This window comes from Canis lupus, chromosome 38 (assembly GCF_003254725.2).
Source record: "Canis lupus dingo isolate Sandy chromosome 38, ASM325472v2, whole genome shotgun sequence".
Classification (NCBI taxonomy): Eukaryota; Metazoa; Chordata; class Mammalia; order Carnivora; family Canidae; genus Canis; species Canis lupus.
In genome coordinates this window covers 3,612,606-3,639,956 of record NC_064280.1, presented here as the reverse complement: position 1 = coordinate 3,639,956, position 27,351 = coordinate 3,612,606, and the positions used below count along the sequence as shown (strand labels likewise).

The 27,351-nt window shown below is 33.4% G+C and overlaps 1 protein-coding gene across 9 annotated transcripts in view; it reads right to left on the bottom strand.

The window, feature by feature from the left end:
• The window catches only part of KCNT2 (potassium sodium-activated channel subfamily T member 2), a 375,554-nt gene that overhangs the window by 227,573 nt on the left and 120,630 nt on the right, over nucleotides 1-27,351 (bottom strand). For all 9 annotated transcript variants that reach the window (XM_049106879.1, XM_049106880.1, XM_025421037.3 and 6 more), the window contains exons 4-8: nucleotides 25,374-25,422; nucleotides 22,385-22,444; nucleotides 13,080-13,154; nucleotides 11,511-11,594; nucleotides 7,989-8,083 (exon numbers count right to left, since the gene is read on the bottom strand). In XM_049106879.1, coding sequence (XP_048962836.1) covers nucleotides 7,989-8,083; nucleotides 11,511-11,594; nucleotides 13,080-13,154; nucleotides 22,385-22,444; nucleotides 25,374-25,422 — 363 coding nt within the window. The remainder of the gene's footprint in view (nucleotides 1-7,988; nucleotides 8,084-11,510; nucleotides 11,595-13,079; nucleotides 13,155-22,384; nucleotides 22,445-25,373; nucleotides 25,423-27,351) is intronic.

The following is a 27,351-nucleotide window of genomic DNA, read 5'->3' as shown; positions in this document are numbered from 1 at the left end:
GGGCATCTCATGGGGATCTTGGAATGTACCCTCTATGGATTAGGGGGAACTACTGTACAAAATTTCAAGCTTTGACAAGGTTTATAAGGAAAACATTAATTGGAATGAAAGGAAATATTGAGACTGTAAACTTTCACACCACCTGGTAAATGTCAATTTATACAATAAAATATTTTCAGAGGAAAAAAAAAAGTCACATGGCAGAAATAAATAACCTTAAATATCCATGCACTCCCTATGAATCCTATTGCCGTACACAGTTACTTAAAAAACTTAATTAGCAATGGCATTCTGTGCTAAAAGCATCTAACAGTTTGATTTCATGCTTGTAGTTCAGACATTAGTATTCAAATCAGCCCACGACTTGCACTTTGGTATTTACTGAATGCATACCAATTAAAATGTTCCAAATAATCATTTTCATTTCCTACAGAGTATCTACCTAAAACCTAATATTCCCATGGAATTTAAGATATCTGAGATGTTGGTATTTTCACATTTTCTAGGGAGAAATTTTGTTTTTAAAGTAATAATAAATCTAGTTTTTCTATTGTTGCAAAGAAAGTTCTCACATTCCTGGGCATTGTCTGTGAGTCTATGCAAAAAGAGGTTACTGAATTATGCCAAAAACTATTAATCGGAAGTCAATATACACTTGCAATTTAGTAATTCATGAAAAGTGGCCGTACTTCATCCTATGCCCTAAAGCACAAATGCATTTTCCTTATTTCAAAATAATGGATGATGAACACTTTTTAGCAGAGGCTCAGGATTTAGATCAGATGGGAGAAGCAAAAGTGAGATTGAACAAAACAAAACAAAACAAAACAAAAGTCAAAGAAAGAAGTAGAAAAAAAAACACAAAAATCCTGAAAGATTATGGGAAGGAAAAGCTGATAGCACATGTATTGCAATGCTCTCTAGTATTTAATCAATTTGTTTCTGAGCTCAATATAAAAGATGATAGTTCCAGTAATTTTACTAAATTGTTCTGTTCTCACAAATTCTAACATTAAAGGAAGAAAAATAAAGAAAAATTAAGACATAAATTCAGAAGTTATATGGAGACAAAACTAACAGCCAAAATTCGATTTATCTGGAAGTTCTTATTTATGAGGCATGTGTATGCAATTTATAAAAATTATTTCAAAGGTATTCTTTTCAGTTAAATTTGTAGAAGTTTTACCACTTTGTTATATTTCTTTGGTATAAACAAAAATCCTAGAATGTCTTCATAGATTACACTGACAGTGTATAACCTCACACCAAAGTTAACTGTGAAAAGAAGGTATTTAAAGAAACATTCTCAAAATATATGGTTTGAACATACTTAACTTACAATATATTTAAGTACCTCCAGTTGATAAGATATTGTCTGGGAATTTTGACCCTTGAATGTTACTATGATCAACTACAAACATTTGTGAAACATCTTTTATTTCCAAGCAAGAGATGCAGGCATAAAATGGTAAGAAGGAAAATTGACTTTTTCTTATATATCATGAAAATCTACCAAGAAATTCTGATAATTAAAGAAACATTGTACATTTATAATTTTTCCCAACACTGAGAAGCATAAAACTTGGGCAGCTCCCATAATTCAGAAAGCCTTCAAGAAAACTTCAAGGCAGAGCTTCAATTAAAAGTTGAGCCTTGGAGCGCCTGTCTCGGCTCAGGTCATGATCCCAGGGTCCTGGGAGGGAGCCCCATATTGGGCTTTCTGCTCAGCAGGAAGTCTGCCTCTCCCTCTCCATCTGCCTCTTCCCCAGCTCATATTTTCTCTCTCTATCTTAAATAACTAAAATCTTTAAAAAAGTAAATAATTTTTTTTAAAAGTTGGGATTCAAAGAGTAAATAGGAGATAAAGGTGGAGAATTTGGATTTTTAAAATAACTTAATATGCAGGCAGCCAGGAAGGCCCAGCAGTTTAGCGCCACCTTCGGCCCAGGGCATGATCCTGGAGACTGGGGATCAAGTCCCACATAGGGCTCCCTGCATGGAGCCTGCTTCTCCCTCTACCTGTGTCTCTGCCTCTCTCTCTGTGTGTCTCTCATGAATAAATAAATAAAATCTTAAAAAAAAAAAAAAACTTAATATGAGAATCATTTTACTAAGGGAAGAAATTAATTACACAAGTCATATTGAATGTGCTCATTACATTTGACATTTTGTGTTAAATTTTATTATCTCTTCTTACATCTCTTAATTTTTGTGACTGTTATGTTTGTTTTCAAAAAGTATACATATTCATTCTGAATATTTAAACCACAGCAGAAAATATGTGGAAGACAGTTGAAAACACGATACATAACTCTATACCCACATATAATCACTTGAATATATTCCTATCTCTATGGATATACATACAGAAAGGGAGATGGGTGAACTAGTAAATGTAAGTACTTTAAACAGATTATAATCATGTATATGTCATAATTTTATCTAAATGTATTGTATATATATTTGCTAAAATTAAAAAAGAGAAACAAAGATTAGAAACCTGCTGAATTCAAAGCAACAAATTATTTACACAAAAGATATAATGGCTAAAGTATTCTATCTTTAATCAAAAACATCTAAAAAGTAAAAGTTTGTCTTCCTAATAATGTCTTTCTAAACTATAATTCTACTTCAAACAGTAATTTAAAACTTCACAATAAAAAAAAAAAAACTTCACAATAGAAATGAGAAAATTAACATAATTCTAGTTTTTTAGTTTATTATTTTTGTTAAAGACTTCTAGAGCATCATACAAATAATATTAGGGTGGTTAAGCACGTGAGCTCTGGCACCAATTTGCCTACAACCAGACCTAAGTTCTGCTTACTAGTTGCAGACCCAAGATAATCTAAGGATTATCTTTTTGTTTGACCTTTCTGTGCCTGTTTTCTTATCTGTAACATGAGACTTGCTGTGGCATGACCACTTTGGCTTTTTCTCACCTTTTCACCTCACCTTATAATTGAGAACCTCCCTTAGCTAGGAACCTATGCCACAGAAATTAAAAATGGTGTCTCTGCCTCTGCCTGGATAAGCTTTCAACTGTACTTCTAAGAAAACTCAGTGTGAAATGGGGGTTCCCAAAAAAAGATCCAAAGTGTTGCTAATGCATATACCACTGATTCTCAAAAGCGATTATGTTTTTCCTTTTCCCTTTATCCTTTTATTTCTTATATCTGTAAGTACATACTTAATAAAATGTAGGTAGCGTACTTTTCTAAGTTCTGGTATGTCTGAAAATAACTATACATTACCCTCATAACTCAATGATGGTTTAAATTCTAACCGCCTAACATCTGACTGCCCACTTATGCAAAATTTATTTGGGACAAAGAATTTTCTATATGTTCTAGTGTAATACAAATCTGGGGACTGTTAGTTGCCAGATCTTCAGACAAACACACTTTCTGTCATTCATTTGTAATAAAGCAAAATAAATGTGACCAAACAAAACTAATAACCAAATACCATGATGGTTATAACACCATTAGATCACAGTCTAATACATTCCCCAAATTTTAGTTCTTATTTTTTCACTATTGACTTCCTGTCACACGGTTACTTGGCTTAATCAGTAAGCAGAGTTTAAGAACTTCAGCATCAAGCATTAAAATAAGTGTTAATCAAAGATGGACAAGAAAAATCCCAAATACTTTTGAATTAAGCATGTTAATAATTTCAACTAGGTCACATTTTTAAGCAATAAATGGATTTATTATCTCCTGAAATGAGATCGAAGAGGTAAACTGAATTTCCTATATTGGTCTAAAACATGAAATATCCATTAACATAATACATATCTTGATGTTATAGTTCTGAGATAATATGAAAATATCTAAACATATATATTCACATAAAAAATTAAAGCTTGAAACAAAGTACGTGCAAAATAAGTCTACTAGTATAAAATTAGAAACACTAAATGCACTACAAATTAGAGTACTTATTACTGGTTAGAATATGTTGATAATTAAGCTAAAGTCATGCGCTTAATTCCCGATGTACCAGTTTCCTCTGCTTTGTTACAGAGACACAGGCTGAATCACAATTCCCAGCTGTCTTGGAAGTGTGCATTATTGATCAACAGGGGTACACAACGGACGTGGGGAAAGATTAGTCCAATTCCATTCCAATGACAGGAAAAACAATTCTGAGCACATTCCCTACAGAGAGTGGGTCAGCAGCTTAATTCTATTTCAGTTTGGCATGTGTCTCTCATAGACAGATGCTTAATGATAGTTCTTTGTAATGTTAATAATGAGGAGAAGATACATTTTAAAACTATATAGCGACTTTCCAAAACAGGTAATTTTAATATAGTGAGATTCATGAACAATACAGCCAGTTCATCGAATATTAGCTCCTGAGTTTTGGGGGGTTTAAACTGCATGTATTAAAAATTCTGATTTGGAAAAGCACTGACAGTCTTGCTCTATGACACAATGTAACCACTATTAATTAAGACTAATTTCACTATAACATAAAATAATTATATATGTGTGTATTTATACATATAAAATGTTAAAGGTACCAGAGAGAGGCAGTTATTACCAATACTTTTAACTTAGTAAAGCTAACTAGAGGAAACAAATATTTGAAATATGTAGAAAGTACTGAAAACATGAATACATTACAATGGAAGAAAACACTTTCTCATATTTCCTATTAAATATATTTTTAGGCATCTCAGTTCAGTATTCTAGTATTAATGTTACTGTGCTTAGATATTTTAGAGCAAATTAGTTTTTGTGCAGTCATGTAATTTAATTGTCCTATATAAAGAGGATATTTGAAGTGGAAAAAAATGAAATTCTTGGAGTGTTCATATCAAATGCCATATCCTCTGATAGATATGTATAAACATATCTAATTTAGTCTTCATTTTAAAAGAAGTACAACAAAAACCTTATAGGGTGTTTAATATCATCCTCATTTAATAATGTGGCAAATAAAGCTAGGTAAATTCAGTAAGTTCCCCACAGGCTCCAAACTAGCACAGCCCTGAGTTTTAAACAAATGATATGCATATGGACTTTAATGACTTATCAGTGGCAGAGACTGATTAATCTTCCCACAGTATCCAGTATTTCTCTTTTCCATGATAGTACAATATTCACCTGGGTATATTGTTTCCCAGCTAGACCAGATTTCCATAGACTCCCTTTCAGCTATATATGGATACGTGACCAAATTCTGGCCTACGTGATACCTGTAATTTCTGGGTTGTGCCTTATCTTCTTCCTTCCTACAGGCTGGAGTTAGAATATAATGGCAAGACTAGAGTAGCCATCTTGAACCACATTATGGAAAACATGCTTTGGGAATGGCAGAAAATAAGTTATATGGAAATTTATTCTCCATCAATATTAAGCTGATATAACCTTCTTGGATGGACTACTTAAATATTTCTATTTTTTTAAATTGCTGAACTTTTTGCACATTTTTATTTTATAATGTAAGTGGTATAACTCTTTGTTAAAACAGCCTGTGCAGGGATGCCTGTGTGGCTCAGCAGTTTGGTGCTTGCCTTCGGCCCAGGGCATGATCCTGGAGTCCCGGGATCAAATCCCTGCACGGACCCTGCTTTTCCCTCTACCTGTGTCTCTGCCTGCCTCTCTCTCTCTGTCTCTCATGAATAAATAAATAAAATCTTAAAAAAAAAAAAAAACAGCCTGTGTGTTATAACATTGTTTATATTTTTCTTGTTGTTATATACACTTCTGATGGTGAATTCAAAAAAGACTTATTCGGGATGCCTGGGTGGCTCAGCGATTTAGCCCCTGCCTTCAGCCCAGGGCATGATCCTAGAGTCCCTGGATTGGGTCCTGTGTTGGGCTCCCTGAATGGAGCCTGTTTCTCCCTCTGCCTGTGTCTCTGCGTCTCTCTCTCTCTCTCTCTGTCTCTCATGAATAAATAAATAAAATCTTTAAAAAAAAAAAAAGACTTATTCTACCTTCCTACGATGGTCATGATTTATGAAGACATTTTGCTTGAAATGCTAGAGAAGAATACATTAAAAAATAAAACCAATTTCTCCATTCTAGATATTGTAATTTTTAAATATATTAATGTAAACATAATAAAAATGTATTGATGTACGTGTGATTAAAAACAATAACACTGTACACTTATACTGCATGTGATTAAAGCCAGTAACACACAAGAACAAAAGCAACTCTAAATGCAGATAAAATAAAATGTGAAACAAATAATTTAGATGATAAATAAACTGCATAATGGTAATTTTCATATACATCATGAAAACCCATTATCTGGCACTGCTTACATTGCTTGGCATAAGAAAGTGGCAAAATTTGTCCAGTTGCTTCTTTTGAAAACAAACACTACTCAAGGAATAGACAAATAGGTAGAAAGTAAGACCAAACAGAAAGCCCACCGTCCATAATCCACTGTGATGAGGATGCCTCCAAAACAAAAGAGCTGAAGTGCTATTATATAAAAATAATTTGTCTTTATTTCAGCATTAATATTTCTTTTTTTAAAGATTTATTTATTTGAGAGAGAAAGAGCATGAACAGGTGGAGGGGCAGAGGGAGAAGCAGACTCTCCACTGAGTGGGGAACCCAACAAGAGGCCCAATACCAGGACCCCAGCATCCTGAACTGAGTCAAGGGAGATGCTTAACTGACTGAGCCATCCAGGCGCCCCTGCACATTAATATGTCAATTACCTCCTTACTAAATTTACTTTAATAGACTCTAATAATATTTTTTAAATCATTCATTTCACTTTTTTGTAATTTCCCAGCATTTGAAATATTAGCATGTACATAGGTATACAAAAAACTTTAATTTGGGGTATTTTTCCTTAAGTAAAATGAAAAATTCCTAAATTATTCATATAATGTCATTATTTTTAAATTAAGAATTTTTAGTGACTTAAGAAGGGAAGCCATTACTTTTAATATTTTGTATTTATGCAGCTAGATATTTACTAGGTGAACAATAAAAACCATCTGTGAACAGTAAAAAAGATTTCAATGATAAGATGGCTTTGTGTCAGTTTTAGAGGGATATTTTATATCTAAAGACATGAAATATTTAAAATATATTTTTTAAGACAAGGTATGCAATAAAATCTATTCTAAAACCTATTAATGGAGATATTATCTACAAATTACTGACACACAGTAGTTGCTATATCTACATTATCTCAGCCTGTGTTTACATACACCCATTTGTAGCTCTATTCATATCTAATTCAGTTGTACTAGTATATGATGGCATTTTTCTTATTTTGCACTTCCTAATTAACTTTTTTCCTTCTCAATGGGTCAAATCCAGGACAGAGCACAATTACACATAATATCTAAGACTCCTGCAAAACAGAAATATTATTCTACCTCATTTCTTTATTTTCACATTTTTGTTCTCCTTTTAAGGATTTACATGAATCCGTATATGCAGCGTGACATTTCCCATCAGGTTACTTTATAATCATCAGAGTGAGACTTTCCAGAAAAGAAATAACTGTTTTCTATAATAAAGCAAAGTCTCAGGTCTTACGCGGCTCTGTCAGGAGATCTGTCCTTGCTTTCTGCCTGACTGCACACAAAAACGTCATGGACAGAAGGCACGGGCAAAGACAGTGACAAGCAATGACAGTTTTCTCAACAGCTTCTGCTTTGAATATTGTAGAAAGATAAGGGCACCTCCGTGTCAGCAGTTTGAAAGAAAATTTCTTGTTTGACAACTATGGCATGCAGGATAAATTCTTGTGATTTGGTTGTTTATAGCATTTGGGAAAATGTCAAAGTTGCCGTAAATATCAATACCAAATGATAGCTGTACCTTCTTGCTTTTTCTGTAAGACTAAAGGGAAGATTTTATTTTTATTTCAATAGGTGATCCTTTATACTTACAGTGAATATTTCTCTATTTATTTTAGCCAACTCAATTAAAATGACGTATAGGATTTTAAAACTATGATTAAATGAAACAATCAAAATAAAATATGTACAGTCTTACCAGGTGAAGATAAGGCATAGTAACGTAGATATTAAAATCAAAACTTGATTAAACATTGCGGACTGTGTGCGCTGAATGGCTCTGTGCAGATCATTCTAAAATAAAACCAAGAAAGCGTATTTTAATTTTGAAAAAACTGAATAACCATGAGTTTCATTACATTTATTACTGTGCATTATATGTCAACTATCTTGTGCACACTCAACACATATACTTTAAATGGATATAGTGGCATATTTCCAATTTTTGCCTAAGTCTAAATATACTCTGCCTTAGCACTCATTTTAAAAAGATAATACTATGAGGGACCACCATGGGCCCAAATTTCAGTTTACTTGCCTTACCAACATTTATAGAGATGTTGCACTGACTCCTAAAAGGCCCTCCATGGTAAACAACGTCTCTGGGACGCCCAGGTGATTCAGCGGTTTAGCGCCACCTTCAGCCCAGGGCCTGATCTTGGAGACCCGCAATCAAGTCCCATGTGGGGCTCCCTGCATGGAGCCTGCTTCTCTCTCTGCCTGTGTCTCTGCCTCTCTCTCTGTCTCAAATAAATAAATAAATAAATAAATAAATAAATAAATAAATAAATAAAATCTTTAAAAAAACAATGTCTCTAATGAAAATTCTAATTTTAAATGATCAGAAAATAATATATCCAATGAAGCAGAAAGTAATAGCTAGGTCAAGCTACAATCACATCTCATTCTCTCAATCAGAAAAAATGATGTGAAATATGCTGTGAAATCTATCATGAAAAGAAAAAGCTACACAGCCAATGAACGAAAAATTTTAAGTTTAATTTCATTAATTTAAAGGTGAATTCAAGATACACTTTTTATCTTCCCAATTGGAAGATATTAAAAGATAGTAATACCCACTGCTGTTTAAGATGCAAAAAGGAGCACTCACATATGATTGATACTACCCATGTAATTTATTACAAAATTTCTTTTTTTTTTTAAAGATTTTTTATTTATTTATTCATGAGAGACACAGAGAGAAAGGCAGAGACATAGGCATAGGGAGAAGCCGACTCCATGCAGGAAGCCCAATGTGGGACTCGATCCTGGAATTCTGGGATCATGCCCTGAGCCAAAGGCAGATGCTCAACCGCTGAGCCACCCAGGTGTCCCTGTTACAAAATTTCTTGAAGTTAATTTGGTAACACAGATCACAGCTACATCCCTTTTTATTTCAAGAATTCACTAATTTAATGAGTATTTACTCAATAATATAATTTTTAAAAACTCACCACATGAAAATCACCAGAGATAAAATTAATATTTATGTATATTACATAATTATATTTATTTTATTACAAAATTATATTTATGTAAAATAATGAATATACATTACCGCTAAAATATGTAATACAAAATGGTTAAATAAATTGATCAAAACTATATAATATAGATGCAGCTATTAAACATAATTTGAAGACATAAAAATTGAGCACTACAAAAACAAAATTCAAATTATAAAGCTAAACATACAATATAATTTCATATATGATATTTTTGCATTCTATTTCACAGAAAGTATTAAAAGGATATAAATTGTTACTAATATTTTAGTCTGTGGTAGATTCATAGGTTTTCATAATACTTCATAGTTTAAAGTATAAACTCATCTCAAAAATTTTACAATAAACTTCTGTCTTAAAGTCAGTGTTGCATGAAATGAATCACTTCACCATATAAAATCTCAACGAGCCACTATTTTATCTTCCTCTACCACATATTTAACCAGAACTGTTATGAAAACAAAAGAACTAAGTTGATTAGAAGTTTATCTTTCATCTCTCACTTTTTTCTGACAGAGGTGTTAAATAAGCAGAAAAATAAATAAAAATTTCTCTAACCAGTGAAAGGAGAAGCAAAATAATAGGAATACAATATAAAATGAAGCCTAAATTAATGTTGCAAAGCACTTCTTTTACTCTCAGTGATTAGCCAATGATTCCTCCCTTGGTTGGGTTACTTGTCTCCACCAACTAGTAACATAGTAGTAACACCTTTTATGCTAAAGTTTTATTTTTTTTCCTGGTGTATTTTTTTCTTAAATATAGCAATGTAGGCAATCTACATTTAGTGAAGTAGTAGTTGTTGTTGTTATTGTTGTTGTCTTTGGATAGTTAAGACAACCCAATGTTTCTTCAAACCCCTCCACAGGTCGCACTCCCCTAGCACTTAGACATGTATTTTCATGAAAATCCAGTGGCTACTTAATATAAATGTTTAAAAACATTCATTCAGTTGTGAATACTCAAATTCTATCCAAATATTCTTTAGGCTAAAATTTTTGCGTTCCATTTCTGTTCAAAACATTTAAAAGAAGAACAAGATTGCCTCCGAACAAACTAAATTTCAATATTAGTAATATTAACAATATTGAGTCCTTACTATGTCTATGCCAGATACAATATTTTTATATATACACACACGCACATATATATGCTTATACATATATGTCATTTCACTTAATTCTTACAGCGCATCTGTAATGTAACTACTTTTGTTCTCTTTTGAAGATGAAAAAATTAGCTAAGAAGTTAAATCATTTGCATATGAAATCAGAGTGCTTAGCATATAGTAGACTCATATTAACATTTATAGAATTTGTAACAAGAGAGAAAATGCCTCACAGCTAAGTTATAAGTATTGAAGGCTATAGTAAATATATTTTGGTCTTACATATAAATCACTCCTTCCAAACGGGGTCAGCCTTGGACCACAGTACCGCTCCAAGTTCTGCATTTTCTTATCTTCTCTCCATCCCGCATAGTCCCACTAATAACCCAACCCAACCAAATCTAAAAAGATGACTTTCCAGCTTCAATACAGCACCTCACAAAATCGCACATCTTTTAATGGAATGTGAGACAACCTATAGTTAAGAACAGTTTGACATCACCTTCTGAATCTTGAAAACAAGATGTCTCATTATCAACAGACTGCCCAGAAAGGGAAGGTTATTTGTCTTCAGAAGATTGGTTAATTCATTGTCCAAAAAACAGGTAGCTTTGGTTTGGTGATATTTAGAAAATCTAAACTATTTTTGTGTACCAGTTTATAGTCACAAAAGTAGTGAGTTGGCAATATGGGCCAAGTTAAGATAGCCCAAAAAATTTTCATTCTGAATTAGGACACAAGCTAACTTAAGGTCTAAGTCTATTAGCTTCAATATTAATATAACACATCTCTTTAATTGACAGTATTTTACCAAAACTCTTTCATTTTTACAAACTTTTAGAAACTATTTACTAGGATACTAAATTAAGAGAAATTCATTAATTTAAAATAAATTTACTGATTTTAAAAATAAACCATTTAGAAATTTAATTATACCTAAATAAATCACAATAGGAGGAGTTTATATTTCATGAGAGAAAGAAGAATGAGGAAGTAAAAGACTAAGACCTCAAATCATCTTCTCTATTTGATCTGAGCACTGAAAATATGTAAGAAATCATGGAAAATTGAAAACATTCTTGTATTTGGACTTCACTTTCATACTTACAATCATATTTTCCAAGGCATGTTTGGCAAGCCAACAGTTTAGAAAGACAGGAACAAAGAGATTTCTTAAGGAAGGCCAGAAGATCTGAAAAACAAACCAAAACTAAACTTTTATCTCAAAGCAAAAATCATATCCAGCAGATTAAAATGTAAAAGAAAAAAATTAATAAAAGACAATATAATCTTTTAATACATGTGACAAATACCTTAAACTCATTAATGAAAGGCAAGGAGAAGATCCAATCTTTGGGAAATTATTGTAGAAGCAGAAAGAAAATAATGAGCTCCCGCTGAATGTCAGCTATAACTATGGTAATTCTATCATTAAATCTTTCAGTGTGACAGTTTATAATAGACATCACCTCTTTCTTCCTTATAGCTTGAGGAGGAAAGTGGAATAAGGAGAGAAGACTTTCCCTTTTCATAACGTTACCACTTACTCTTTTCAGACAAACATTTTAAGTGACATTGGGAACGATAGTCAATAGGATTATATTTAGTTAGCCTGTCATTTAATCTAGTTCCAGTTGTTCCTCCAGATAAATCACTCAAATTAAAACAATTGTCAGAAGTAAGCAACCACTTGGGATAATATTTGCTTATTTTCCTAATTTTCCAAATAAAATTCTAATGAAGTGTTAGAAAGCATATTCCCAACAGACATTATCATAACTCTATGAAATAAAGATTAAAACCTAATTTTGCAATGGGAAAGTGTTTATTACATATTTATTGGGCTGCAACTGAGCAGGATCATCATAGAATTGGTATACCACAGTACTTTGATAAAAAAGCAAATTGGTAGTTGTCTGGCTACTGGCAACTTTCTTATTAATGAGAAAATTGGACTTAAGTAAATACTGTGTTTAAGCTAGAAATAAATATATGCTTAGTATGAAAAACTTTTATAAATAGTTGGTTTCTATTTCTTTTTCATTTGAGAATAGGTGACCCCAATGTTACATGAGTTTCAGGTGTACGACTTCATGTTGACAGGTTTATACATTATGCTATGTTCATTATAAGGGTAGCTACCATCTGTCCTATAATAGCACTACTACAATATTATTGATTGTATTCCTTATGCTATGCCTTTTATTTCCATGACTTATTCATTCCGTAAATGGAAGCCTGTATCCCACTCTCTTAACATCAGATTTGCCCAAACCCCTACTCTCCTCGCCTCTGGCAACCATCAGGCCTCTGTATTTATAGGTGTGATTCTGCTTTTTGTTACTTTCTATTTTTTTGAATTCCACAATATACACAAGAAATGGAGTAATTAATTTCTAGTCTGTCTAGATAATAACACTTATTCAAATGGCACATTTAAAGCATATATGTCTACAGAATATTTTATTTTGCCATTGCACTAAATCTCATTAGTTTTCATTTAATCTCATAAACCAGTAATCCAACTGGTTTTACTATCTATTTTTAATACCATGATTCTAACCAAAAACTAAAATCATTTATTGGAACTAACATATTATTTATTATCATTTAGACTTAAAGACGACTTAAATCTAATGACAAAATTATTTATTTTAAAGATGCTTTTAGGACTTACTGAGATAATGAAGGGAACCGCATTAATTATTTCCAAGATGAAGGGTATTCGTAAAATCTGTTCCCAGATGTTTCCCTTCCAAGAAAGAATAAATAAAAATGAAAGTCAATTATACTGAATCCCATTAAAGGGGGAAAAAAGACAGCACTCAGAATTTCTCTAGCAAGGATTCTTACATTAACAGAATACCAAATAATTATATTAAAATTAGCAATGACTCCTAAAAATTATTTTTCTAAATGTAACTGTACTCTCAATTTTGTAATAAGTTTAAGAAGTAAAACAAACATTTATAGTAAGTCTTGAATATTGTATACATTTTGATCATATAATATTTCATGGAAGAAAACTTACTAGTAAAAATATATGCATTAAAGAAGCTACAGGGGATCCCTGGGTGGCTCAGCAGTTTGGCGCCTGCCTTCAGCCCAGGGCGTGATACTGGAGTCCCGGGATTGAGTCCCACGTCAGGCTCCCTGCATGGAGCCTGCTTCTCCCTCTGCCTGTGTCTCTGCCTCTCTCTCTCTCTCTCTCTCTCTCTGTCTCTCTCATGAATAAATAAATAAAATCTTTAAAAAAAAAAAAAAAGAAGCAGCTACAGAATCAGGAAAAAAGTGATTCAATCTTAATTTTTTTAAAGTATATGAGTTATATTCACAAACTGTAAAGCATATTAAATAGCTTATAAGCACATAACACTTGTTAATGTTCACTGGTATTAACGTTGTTCTTATGTTAATAAAACTTAAAGGAAGGGCTTTTTCAATCATGTAGAGTCTAACCTCCCAACCCACATAGTACAACAGTATTTTTTTTTAAGATTTTATTTGTTTATTCATGAGAGACACAGAGAGAGAGAGGCAGAGGGAGAAGCAGGCTCCATGCTGGGAGCCTGATGCGGGACTCGATCCCAGGGCCCCAGGATCACTAGCCAAGCAGAAGGCAGAAGCTCAACCACTGAGCCACCCAGGTGTCCCAATACAACATTATTAATCAAAACTGATTACATAATTTGTGGAGCCCAGCACAAAATGAAAACTCAGGGCTTCTTTTTAACAAATTATTAACAATTTCCAGAAGGTGACATAAGAATATTAAAATAAGCACAGGCCCTTCTCAATGCATAGCCTCGTGCAAATGCATACTACACACCCATCAAGTTGACCCTGATATAAACAGGCTAATCACTGACACTTTCTTAAATGGTGTCCAATGGAAAAAAAAAAAAAAAAAACTCAGAACTTCCTAAATCAGCTTATTTGTCTATGAAGAGATCTCCATATTAGAAAGGCAATTTGAAACCCGGGTCCGGATATTTTCCAATTATTTTAAAATGCTGGCTTCAAAGGTAGGGGCCTTTCTTAATCTTCCTTGAGGTCTCAAAGGCTTAAAACATTACAGTGCTATAAGATAGTATCTATCACAAAACAAGGTTCTAGATTGGCTAATGTCCATGTCCTCAAGTATTAGGTGACAAGTTTTGCTATATTTCATTCATCACCATCTCCAGGCTATACAAAAAGTAGTCGAGGGAGCAGATGGAAGAAATGAAAGCCACAAAGAGCCTTCTGTACAGAGATGTTAATGGTGCTTTGGTGCTTCTCTCATTACTTGAAGCTAAGTAATAAGGGCTCAAAAGAACCACTTAGAGAGCTGGGCTCACTCATAGCGACTGCATTTGGCTCATGCCTAAAACATCTACACACCAACAGTGCAACAAGAATAGAGGCTGAAACGAGAGCAAGCCACAAATGCCAATTCCAAGACAAAGGTACTTGTTTTCTGGGAACCAGACATAGACCCTATAGAATAAAGCCTATGGTCATTTTTAAGGAGTTTATACTTGAGAAGGCCATGTGCCTGAAAGGAAAATAAGACTTCAACAGATGGTGGGCCTCAGAGGTTTAGGCTTGGGTCAGAGCCCTAGTGGCCAGTCAGAGGCAGTGGGGCATCCAAGGAGCTTCAGTCAAAGGTTTGTGAAAGGCCACAGTTTCCTACTCTGCCACACAGAACAACTCGACACCAGACTATACTTGTGCCGCTCAGGCCCTTTGATCCCACAGACTGACTTCACCTCACTCCCTGTGCCTCCTTGGCCCTGGAGGGACCAGAATCAGCAGCATCACATAAGACAAGAAGTGGGAATAGCAGATAATGATTCCCTGTCCCACGCAGGTCTGAGTTAAGGTTAAGCTGCAGCCTTAAAGTCGATGAGAATTTTAAACACACATATATATATATATATATAGCGAGCATAATTTCTTCAATGCTACACTGAAATTTGCCTTGTGATGGAAGAGACTACATGAGCTCTGAGATCTTTCCAATATATCATCTGATTGTATCAGGAGGATGTGTGGATTTGAAAAGGCATCAGAGAACTAAAGGCCTTTCCTACTAGCACTGAGTCAAGCCTGTTCAATAGAGCAGTTACAACTGATTGTGTGTGTGTGTGTGTGTGTGTGTGTGTGTGTGTGTGTGTGCGTGCAGGTTGATATTACCATTTCATCACCAGTTTTTTACATAGCTTGGTTTCCAGAATGCTTAACATTTGTTTATTCTGTCCTTAGTATGTTTTTACTGGTGACCATACCTTTCTCTTTGGTGTCAATGATTGTTCCTGAGGAAAGACACTGCTGTGACCAGCAAGAGAAGGAAGGTTCTGGGAACACTTACCACTGGTGATATGGCAGGATATTTCTATCAATGCACAGTAAGATTATTATTAGTTTTCCCAGCTGTGAGACACTGTTTGGACAAATTTAATCCATAGTAAACAAAAACATTTTAGATCTCTGATGACTCTCTTCACTTCCATTTGTAATACATCAATTTTATTTTATGATTTTTTTCTCAAACAATTAAGAGTCTCATAACTGGCTAATTTCTGATTTATCTTCTACATCAAAGCCAAAAGAGTCTCGCTAAAATACCACTGCCAACATAACAACATCCAAACTATTCCTTAGATTATATGAAGGTTCACAATCTGGACTCTGGTTACTGGTCTGGTTTGTACCTACTATACTCCTATTTCCATCTTGAATTCAACAACAGATTAATCCATACTGGATTTTATATGCCTCTCTGAACAAGCTAGGCTATTTCATACTTCTATAACTTTGCTCACACTTCTCCCTCTGCTTGGAATGCCCTACTCCCATTCCTTTACCACTAATCTCCTGGACAAGTGTTTATAACAGATTATAGAACGAACTGCTTGTTTCTATGCCTGTTAGCGCTCAAGAATTATGTTAATGAGTAAATTAAACTCTCAAATATTTTATACACACTTTTCTCCTTCTTGGTATAATTATTTTGTTTTTCTAACTTAAGTTTTATATTTATTTCTATTGAATACAAATGGAAACACTTGAAAGAATTTTATTGTTTTAAGCCTATCTGAAAATAGTTATATATAAGTTGTTTCACTTTTAACCACAGAGTTCCAATAGAAAGTTACTACAGGAGAACATTTTAGGAGGACTTGACTACATACCCATCTCAGGTAATTTCAATTATGTTTCAAATTCAACTTATTATCAATAATAAACCAATGATTTCCAATGCTATATTTCTAGTCCAGTTCTATATTGCATCTCTGAGATTCTGTTTCATCTCTACTACCTAACACATTATTTCACACAAATGCCTCAAAGGCACCTTGTGTGGAATATGTTGAAAAGAAAAATTTATGATTTTTGCCCTGATCAGTTCCCCAGTAACACAAACCAAAAATCCTGGAGAAACTATTTGCAAAAAAAAAAAAAAAAAAGAAACTATTTGCATCTTCCTTCCACCAGCTACCTAAGGATAAGTGGGTGATAAGATCTCCTAATTCATGGGGCACCTGGGTGGCTCAGTCAGTTAAATGTCTGGTTTCAGCTCAGGTCATGATCTCAGGGTCCTGGGATAGAGTCCCACATCAGGCTTCTCAATCAGTAAGGAGCCTACTTCTCCCCTGACTCCACCACTTGTGCGCTCTCTCTTACTTTCTCACACTCTCTCAAGTAAGATCTTTAAAAAATAAAATCTCCTGATTCATAAATAGATCTTGAGTTTGCATCCTCCTCATTCTACCTCATTCCCACTCTTTGACCTGGGGGAGGCTCCTTGTTGGTCTCCTTCCCTACATTCTTGCCCAACTCCAGTTCACCTACCATGTCACCTGGATTATTTCTCTAAAGGTACACCTAACGCGTCAATCCCCTGAAAATGAGTAAACGTCCCACAAATAAACATTAATCTAACCATTTTACAACATTTGGTATGGACATAACTTTCCTTAATAAAAATGCAGGAAAATAGATTACCTCTTTTTGATTACCTAAAATGTATCAGGCTTTGAATTTTATCATAAAGGGAAATGGAAGTTTGTAGGAACCTCCAAAAAGCACTTGAAATATTACAAGATGTATGGTAATATAATTGTTAGAGCAGGATGTACCCAGGGACTTTTTAAAAACATTTTCCTCTTCAATATTAAAAATACCTGAATATAAATATGTAACTAAAAAGGTTGATAGTTTATCTTCTTTCAGTGATTTTAAAAGAGTGGTAACCCTATGGCAGCCTTATTTTGTATTTCTAAATGTAAACGGAATAATATCTAGATTCACTATTTCCATGGCATTGTAAATAAGAAACACTAGTATGGGCACCTGGGTGGTTCAGTCAGTTAAGCAACCCACCAACTCCTGATTTCCACAAACTTGGGTCATGATCTCAGGGTCATGAGATCATGCTCCTCCCTGGGCTCCTTGGAGAGTCTGCTTGTCTCTGTCCTTCCCCCTTTGCTCCTCCCCTCACTCACACTCACAACTCTCAAGCCCGTTCTCTTTCTCTCTCTAAAATAAAGCAAATCTTAGGGGGGAAAAAAGGAATCACAGTATCTAGGAGTGTCTAGGAGGCCTAGTCAAATCCCTTGTTCTTTGCCAGAAAGGAGCCCATCATGGTGTTAAAATTTCAAAACTGTTGCTTTTTATAAAGTGATTATAGAAAACAGAACTGTAGATTTAACAGAAGCCTTCTAGGTATGTTGGATTTTTGTTTGCAGAATTTTGGAGGTTATGCTGGAGTTTGTTTTCATTTCCTTTTGATTTAATGAATGTGTGTGTATAAATAGAGTTCTATTTTGAAAGCAGTTGATAAAGACATAGAGGGTATTTATGGTAACAGAAGAATAAGAACTTTACTGCTGGGCGATCTGTGGCTGTTCTGCCAACTAGCTATAAACATGAATGGAATGATGATTTAAGTACAGACCTGCACTTCTGTAGGATAGAGGATAAAATAAGTTGATGTCAGGGATTTTTAAATCATTGTCTGTTAACCTCAACATACATTTAAAGAGTCTTTGCTTATTTTGCTTTTACTCATCAGTCTTTGTTTTTCAAAAACTGCACTCGCAATGATAGTTTAAACTGTTTTAACTGTTAAGGACTAAATCCTGCTTATTTTAGGATGTTTAATCAAGAATTATAAAGTGCTTACAGAATACTATATTAAATTGGTTTTTAAATATTGTATATATGTATATAATATATACAAATATTTACATTATCTGTATATATCTAAACAAATATAAAAATATTGATTTGCTATTAATGTTGATAGTTCAAAACTTAACATATTAAAGAATATTAGGAATACATACAGTTGCTAATGCAATATCCATTTTTGCATGCCTCTCTATAATTTTTCTTAAAAATCTAATTTGAAAAAAATATCTAATTTGGGAGGAGGTGCTCATTTGAGTTTCTGCTATCCAAATTTGCCTTAATTATAGACCATAAATAGTTTCCAATTACTTAATTTATTCATTCCAAATATTTTATCCAACAGTCTGTTGGAGGGATCAAAAGATTCCATGAGTTTGACTAAATTTGAGAGGAAAAAGAAGGCAATTGACAGCAACCTATCCTTCCAATGTCACATAACTCCTTTTTATCCTGTCTCCTTTGAAACACACAAAATTCAACTATCCTCCATCTGAGCCATTAATGTTTATGAAGATCAGAATAGAAATATTATACATCATCTAGCTCATATAATGCTACTAGGTCTCACAATGCTCTGCTCTCATTTTATAAATGGCAGGAAGTAATTAATTACAAATGTCAACATCATATGAGTACAATGGAAAATTATCTTGAATCTGTTTGCATTTTTAAGCGACTTTTTAAATTAGGGCTAAGAGTTCCATTAAGCACCAAACTTAATTTCATATTACTTATGGCTAGCATTTAAAACAAATTCACAAATGCAGATTAATATTTTGACCACTTAAATACCTGTACGCACTCCTGTACAGTGAAATAGGTTTAAATGCTTACCAAAAACACCCACATGCCTAATTTTTTAGCATGTCATGTTGTTTATTACTTTCAGTTTACATCATCTACTTGAATACTAAGTAAGTTAGAAGATAAAATCTTGGATATTAATTCACTTGATTTTTATTTCGTTCTTCTAAGAGTATCCAAAATCTAGATGTGTCAATCAATATATGTTTATAGAGCACCCATTTCAACAAGGAGATATACTCATAAACCATTAAAAGATCTTCCTCACCATCTTGGTCTACACTGTTCATCGCTGTGTAAGTACTTTCTAGGTAGTTTAGGGATGAGTGACTACTAAGGTCTTTCAGCTTCTCTTCCATAGCTTCAAAATATTCTTTCATGAACTATTTTCCATCTTCCATGTTCTCAGTAAAGAATGGAATGTATCCAAAGCAAAGTAGTAGACCTCAGGCTCCTATTCTAGCTTATTCTTATTTTGTATAAAACTTGCTTCATCTATCTTTTTTTTAGTCCCCTCTACCTACTTTCTCTAAAGAATGCAGATTTCTTTCAATCATTGGGCAATCTTTTCTGCCTCATTTGACCACTTCGAGGGTAATGACCTATCCCAGTCAATCAACATTCTTCATTTAATAACTTTTTACTCTCATTTTGTAAGCTACTGAAATTGGTTTCCTACAGGTGAATAGCAAATGATTTCCTAAACCTAAATTGAATGGCCTCTTCTCAAGCTTCTTACATAAATGGTTCCAATGATTTCAGATAACACTTTTCTTCCTTCAAATTTCTTTTTTTTTTAAGATATTTTTTATTTATTTGAGAGAGAGAGAAAGATCATAAGTCAGGAGTAAGGAAGAGGGAAAGCAGACCCCCTGCTGAGCAGGGAGCCCAATGCTGGACTTGGTCCCAGGATCCTGGGATCATGACCTGAGCCAAAGGCAGACACTTAACCGACTAAGCTACGCAGGTGCCCTCTTCCTTAGAATTTCTAACATCTTATTTTTTCTCACAAATATTTTTTTAAACATTTTATTTATTTATTCATAGAGACACAGAGAGAAAGAGATGCAGAGACACAGGCAGAGGGAGAAGCAGGTTCCATGCAAGGAGCCCGATGTGGGACTCAAACCCGGGATCACGCCCTGGACTGAAGGTGGCACTAAACCCGCTGAGCCACCAGGGCTGCCCTTTTCTCACAAATATTAAATCAATCCATCTATATTTTTTGGAAAGCCCACGTTCTTTTCTTTCTATACTTTCTAATACAATCTCACCTAATTATATATTAGCATTATTTTCTTCAAATGAAGTTAAGGAGAATTTTTTTTTAAATGAAGCCAAAGGAAAAGTGAATTTCTAAAGATTTCTTGCTCTAAATTTAGTATTAAAAGTAGTCTAAAAAATGTTATCCTCAAAACTCTAGGTCTTAAAAAGTGAGAAAGACTGCGTAGGAGTTTCCCAAAAACATAAACTTGAATACACTTGATATAGTATGCTGACAATGTGAAGTGAAGGCTAGTGATGGATATGACAGCCATTCCAAAGTCTTTCTACCCTTCTTTTCTATGTCCTTGTATTCCCTGATTACTCTGTCCTTCTTCCAACAACCACAATATAAGTATTTCCATCAAACGACCCTCAGCTTCTCTCTTGGTTATTATCCCATAGTTAGTAGATTTGCATGCTTCCTCCACCATCTCTATGAAAATGACTTCTGCATCTTAAATCTCTCTCCCTTCATGTCCCAGATTCTCATTTTTAGTTGTCTACATGTCATGTCTACCTAACTGTTCATAAGCACTTCAAATTCGTTATTTCCAAAACCATTTCCATTATTCCATCTATCTTGACCTAAATTTGATTCTTTTCTTGATGTAATTTTTCTTAGTTTTACTGCCATGTTCCCAGTCATTTGAATTCAGAAAATGTTAAAGTGATATTTGACTTTGCCTTTTCTTCAATTTTCTCAACCAACCAGTTAATGATTTTAGTTTTCACCTTTATATTTCATCTTGCACCAGCTCTTGTCTATTTCATTCATCCAGCCAAAAACTCACTCCCAGTTTTCTTTCCATAATTGTGTCTTAATTGAGCACATGGCCTTCATTGTGATGTCTCTCTGACCTGTGCTGCACAGATGTCTGAACTAATACTCCCAAAACTTAATTACAATTATAGAACTCTCATGTTCAACATCTTCATCAAATTCCCATTATATGTTGCTATACAAGGCCCTCACAATATTGTGCCAAATTTTCCAAACCAGTATTTTCCCAAATGCCCCCCAAAATTCTGCCCAAGCTTAAATATCTATTATCTTCCAATTTTATATGCACATTACTTCTTTTATGTCTCTGCTAATTCTATAAATCTCTAGTGTCCCGTCTTTTCATCTTTCCTTATTAAAATCACTGATTCAAGAACTCTACTCTGCTTAAATCAATCAAGTAGTCTTCATCCTATGATATGACATCTCTCTACCCCTATGGGACTTCTTTTTTGTATTATTATTATCATCTGAATAATTTTCTTCTGCCTACCCCCTTTTCTAGATGGAAACTAATTGAGAAAAGTACAATGCACAAATGGAGCTCTTCATCAAATACGAGTTCAATAAATACTTGTTAAATTGTGTTAGCCAGACAAAACTTCACCAAAAATTAAAATAATTCCTAATAAACATGTTTTTGCTCCCTCAATGTTTTTTATATAGATCAGGGAAAGACATGAAGAACAATTAAAAGCAAGACCATTCCATTTGCTTGCCTCATATAAGCATGTGTAAAATAGGTAAGTTAACCCACAGCAATTAGTGAAATATTTTTAAGCCACCAAGGAAAACATTACTATATAACTACCGATTTTTATCACACACCACAAAGGCCCAAAATAATTAAAGAGGTTTAAGAAGAACTTGCTTTACCCCAGAGTATAAATTATAAAGTGAGGATGCTAGAAATGCATCCTATCAGCCGAAAACGTCTAATTAAAATATCTTACCTTATAACTGAGATAACCAAGTAGTATTGTTTCAAATAGACTTATCAATGCCACTGAAACCTGAAAAAAAAATTGTACTTAATGAGAAAATGCAATAGAATTTAAAAATATATTCATGATTGTAATACTATTAACTTTTTAAATATGTACATGTGTGTATGTATGTATATATATTTGTATAATATACAAATATAGATATAAGGAGGTATTATGTGGCACTTTAACTTCTATATACAGGTGGTAGGCTGCAAGCCACTCCCAGGACTACAGCTTAGTTTTATATTTCTAATACTCCTTAATAAATATTTTTTGTTTATTATCTCAAATATAAATGTGAGATCAGAAAGGTCAGACTGGCTGGACTTTACATGATATGCAAAGAATAGGTTCTTTTATGTATGTTCTTAATATGCACAATCACACACAACTGCCCCGCCATGAATACCACCATCTCCCAGCAACACCTCCACCATTTCTACAACATCTACCAAAGCAGCAGTTCTTTTCAGAAAATAAAGGAATATAAACTTTGAGTTGAGTGCTACATTCTCTCCTATCACCCACCTCAAACAAAATAAACATGTCAACATTTCAAGATACTTTCAGATTTTATTTGAATGAACTTCATAACCAACTCCTCTTTTATAACTGGGAGAGCATAAGTTGAATCTTCCTAGACAAGCTTCCACCCTTTTCTACATTTGCTATTGTATATACAATATCCACTGCTGAACTACCAAAAAGCTGTGATTGCAACAGAAAAAGTAATTAGAAAAGATATCCAAATTATTTTGTATTAAATAGGCTCAGCACTTTGGGGTAGATGAGTAGAAGCAAAATAAGTAAGCATAAACAAGAAATGACTCAGATAACAAATATATTTGTCTATAGATTTTTGAGATTTAAAACAATCTGCATAAGAAAAGAAGATACCCTGGAGTTTAAATTTTAACTCATGTTGGAATGAAAACTTTAAGTGAATATTAAAACAGAAGGACAATATAAAAGCATATGAATGCATGGCAATATAAGTAAAATATGTTCAGAAGTACATATGGTATCCAGGCATTTTTTAATATAAAATGCAGACTCTTAGATGTTCTCCACAGGTGCTTTAAATCGTAATCATCCATGCTTTTTTTCTATAGGTAGTGTTAGAGTCTCTAGAACATTTGTAGCATGGACTATTCAAAATCCTATTTGAAAATGAGCATTATTATTATTGTAAAATATCATTATCAGATAAAATCAATTTAAATAGATCAAAATGTATTTCAAGGCCATATAGGACTACTCTTAAAAATATTAACTTACTTTAAATGTGCATCTCACTGAAGAATAATATAGGAATCAAGCTAGAGATTAAAAGACTGCATTTTTAATGAAACGCCGGGACACCTGCACACCGATGTTTATAGCAGCAATGTCCACAGTAGCCAAACTGTGGAAGGAGCCTCGGTGTCCATCGAAAGATGAATGGATAAAGAAGCTGTGGTCGATGTATACAATGGAATATTCCTCAGCCATTAGAAACGACAAATACCCACCATTTGCTTCAACGTGGATGGAACTGGAGGGTATTACGCTGAGTGAAGTAAGTCAATCGGAGAAGGACAAACAGTGTATGTTCTCATTCATGTGGGGAATATAAATAATAGTGAAAGGGAATATAAGGGAAGGGAGAAGAAATGTGTGGGAAATATCAGAAAGGGAGACAGAACATAAAGACTCCTAACTCTGGGAAACGAACTAGGGGTGATGGAAGGGGAGGAGGGCAGGGGGTGGGGGTGAGTGGGTGACGGGCACTGAGGGGGACACTTGACGGGATGAGCACTGGGTGTTATTCTGTATGTTGGTAAATTGAACACCAATAAAAAATTATTTTATTAAAAAAAAAGACTGCATTTTTAGTGAATATTTAAATATTTGAAGGGGCATCTGTAATTAATGACATTACAGTGCAAATCAATATTAAAAAATACAACTTGACTTCAAAAAAAATGAAATATCCAGACATAATAAAAACCTAATTTCATAGTTATGATCACAATGCATAATTAAAATGATCCATTATAACATTTAAAATGTACAGATTTCACAATAAAGACAAACCAAACATCTGATTTTAAAACATTTTAAAAGGCTGTGTATACACAGTGAGTTTGAGAGTCTTTTCATTACTTCCAGATTCAAGTGTCTTTCAATCTGTAATTTTTTATGTTTTTTATCTTAGTGACTGCATTCTTTAAATACCTTTTACTTTTGAAAAATAACAGAAAATAAAAAGTATCTGTAGGAGAGAGACAGGAGTAGAGATAGGAACATGTAAAAAAATTGCTGGGCATAAAATTCAAAAACAAAGTGGTATAGAGGACTCCAGGGAACATCTCAACAATATAATTCAGACATGTTGTTCCCGCTCATATTTTCTTACTCTTTCTTCAGGGCTCCTTTTATGTCAGAACATACTTTTTGTTTTACTTACAAAATTATCTGTTTAGGGACCAAGCTCTTGTTATTGTAATATGAGCCATACATTCATTAGTTCACACATTTAATAATTATTTATTAAGATTCTACCATGTTCCAGACACTGCAGATATAAAGTAAAAGAGCAGACATGGTTATGGGCTTTTGATTAATTTTTCAAGGATTAAGATGAATCCTTAATGAATCATTAAGATGCATGCCTAGAGTAGTTTGGGGAACTTGTGGTAGCTTAACAGACTAGTTACTCTGTTCTTCTCCATGCCCTCAAAAGCTTTCAAAAGTTTAATCCTGATAAGAAGGAAATTCTCGAAAGGAAGAAAGCAAGGCTCAAGCAAACATGAAGACAGGAATAAAAATGTGTGTCTAGGATGTGCATCAAGATTAATTAAGCAATAAAACAAACTCATTTTTAATGTCAACAGTTTTATCTCCAATATTATTTTTCTGTGAAATATGAATAAATCCAGAAATAGCAGGATAAAACAAAATTGTACATAACCTGTAAGCCCCATAAGGGTAGACTTCTGTTCACCCAAAAGATATGAGACCTATTAAAAAAAAGATAAGATATTAATTTTTAAAAACATGAAAAATGCATTTATTTTAAAATTGTAATTGAAGTTAGGAATATTTAAATAATGCTGCACTAGAAGGCAATAAGATAACAAAATTAAAATTAGAAAAACTTTATTGTTTTCAGTTTTCTTTTTTATAATATTAACTTTTACTCCAGAAATAGAAAATAGTTTTATTTCTAAACCCTTTCTAATTTTGTTTTTATTCTCATGTTAATAAGGAAAGAAAAGATAATGGGCCCTTATTTAAAGAGTGATTATGGCAAGGCAGAAAAACTTCAAACACTTTACTAGTCAATTCTCCATTGAAAAGTCACTTAAGTTTCCTCCATAAACTCAAAGATTTTATTATCTTTAACACTGTTAATATCTTGGCAATATTAGAATCAACAGTATAAATAATCAGAATAAAGTGAGTTACTCATACTTCAGATTCGGATTTGTATAAAATATTATACTACAAAAAAATCTGTAGCTAAGATTAGCATTAAAACATCATGCAGGACAAAGAGCGACTGTCCTCGAATATTTCTTAAAAATCATATCATCCTTGATGTTAAAAATTGTTTATACTCTGCAAAAAACACCATACACTTCTAATATAGTCAGTAGTAATAATTTTTTTTAACTATGCTCCATGCCCAATGTGGGGTTGAACTTACTATCTCAAGATCAAGTCACATGCTGTACTGACTGAGCCCTCCAGGTGCCCCCACTAGTTATAATTTTTAACCATTTATACCCTACCAGTGCCTATATTATTTTGTGTATAGCTGATTCAAGTGAGAAGTCATTCACAGAAATATAATCTACTCATAAAACTATGGGAATAATTCTGTTATGTTGCTCAAAAAATGCAAATAAAAACAAAAAAAATACAAAACAGAACAGGGCCTAGTTGTTCTTTATACTAAAGAAGTATTAGAGGAGTCCTATAAAATATTAAGTGTACTTTTAAATCTTTAACTTACTTCCTTTTGGGAATATGTTAATAGCAAAGAGCAATAAACTTTCAAAATTCTAGTTTTAAAAATAATTGTAAACTTTAAAATAATATTCAAAGAAACTATCTACCCTCTTAAACTAAAGTACTGTGTAATTCCAGAATGTCACATCTACCTGGACAACTGATATCTTCAATTGCTCCAAACCAAACCTATGACCTTTCTCTCAAAATTGGTCCTCTCCATTTTTCACCTCTCAGCAAATAGCACCAAATTCCACTGTGTTTGGTTACTCAAAAATTTAGGCATTATCTTAGATTCTTTCCTCTTCTGTATTTGCAAATACTTAATACATTAGTCATCAAATCTTTTCAATTCTTCCACCATATATTTGTAGAATGCATCTACCTCTCTTCATCTCTACTACCACAACCACCTCAATCTAAACTACCATTTTTTGCAAATGCGAGTCTTGCAAAAGTCTACCAACTAGGAGCCTACACTTCTTTTTGCCTTCTACATCTTTCCTCCAAATTACAACTACACAGATTCTTTCTAAATTTTTTTTAGATCACATCACCCCACTGTATATTGGCACTACACTTTTGTTAGGATAAAGACCAAAACTCTTAAGTGGTATTAGCTTACTCAATTGTGACATGATCCTTCCTATCTCAGCCTTTTCTACATCATCTCTTCCCATATCCTAGAGCTCTCAGCTCAACTCTCAGGGAAACCTTCGTTGAAGCAGCCACTTGATCAATGTAGTCAACTAATCTCTTAGGCAATGCCACTCACCAAACCAATTCTACCATTCATGTTGATTTTAACTTTATATTTATTTGCAAATGTATTTCTTTAATAGTTGCCTTCTCATTAAATTACATGTTTCCCTAAGAAGAAACAGTATTTCTATTTCACTCACCATTATAGTTCCAATGGGAGTACACACCTATAG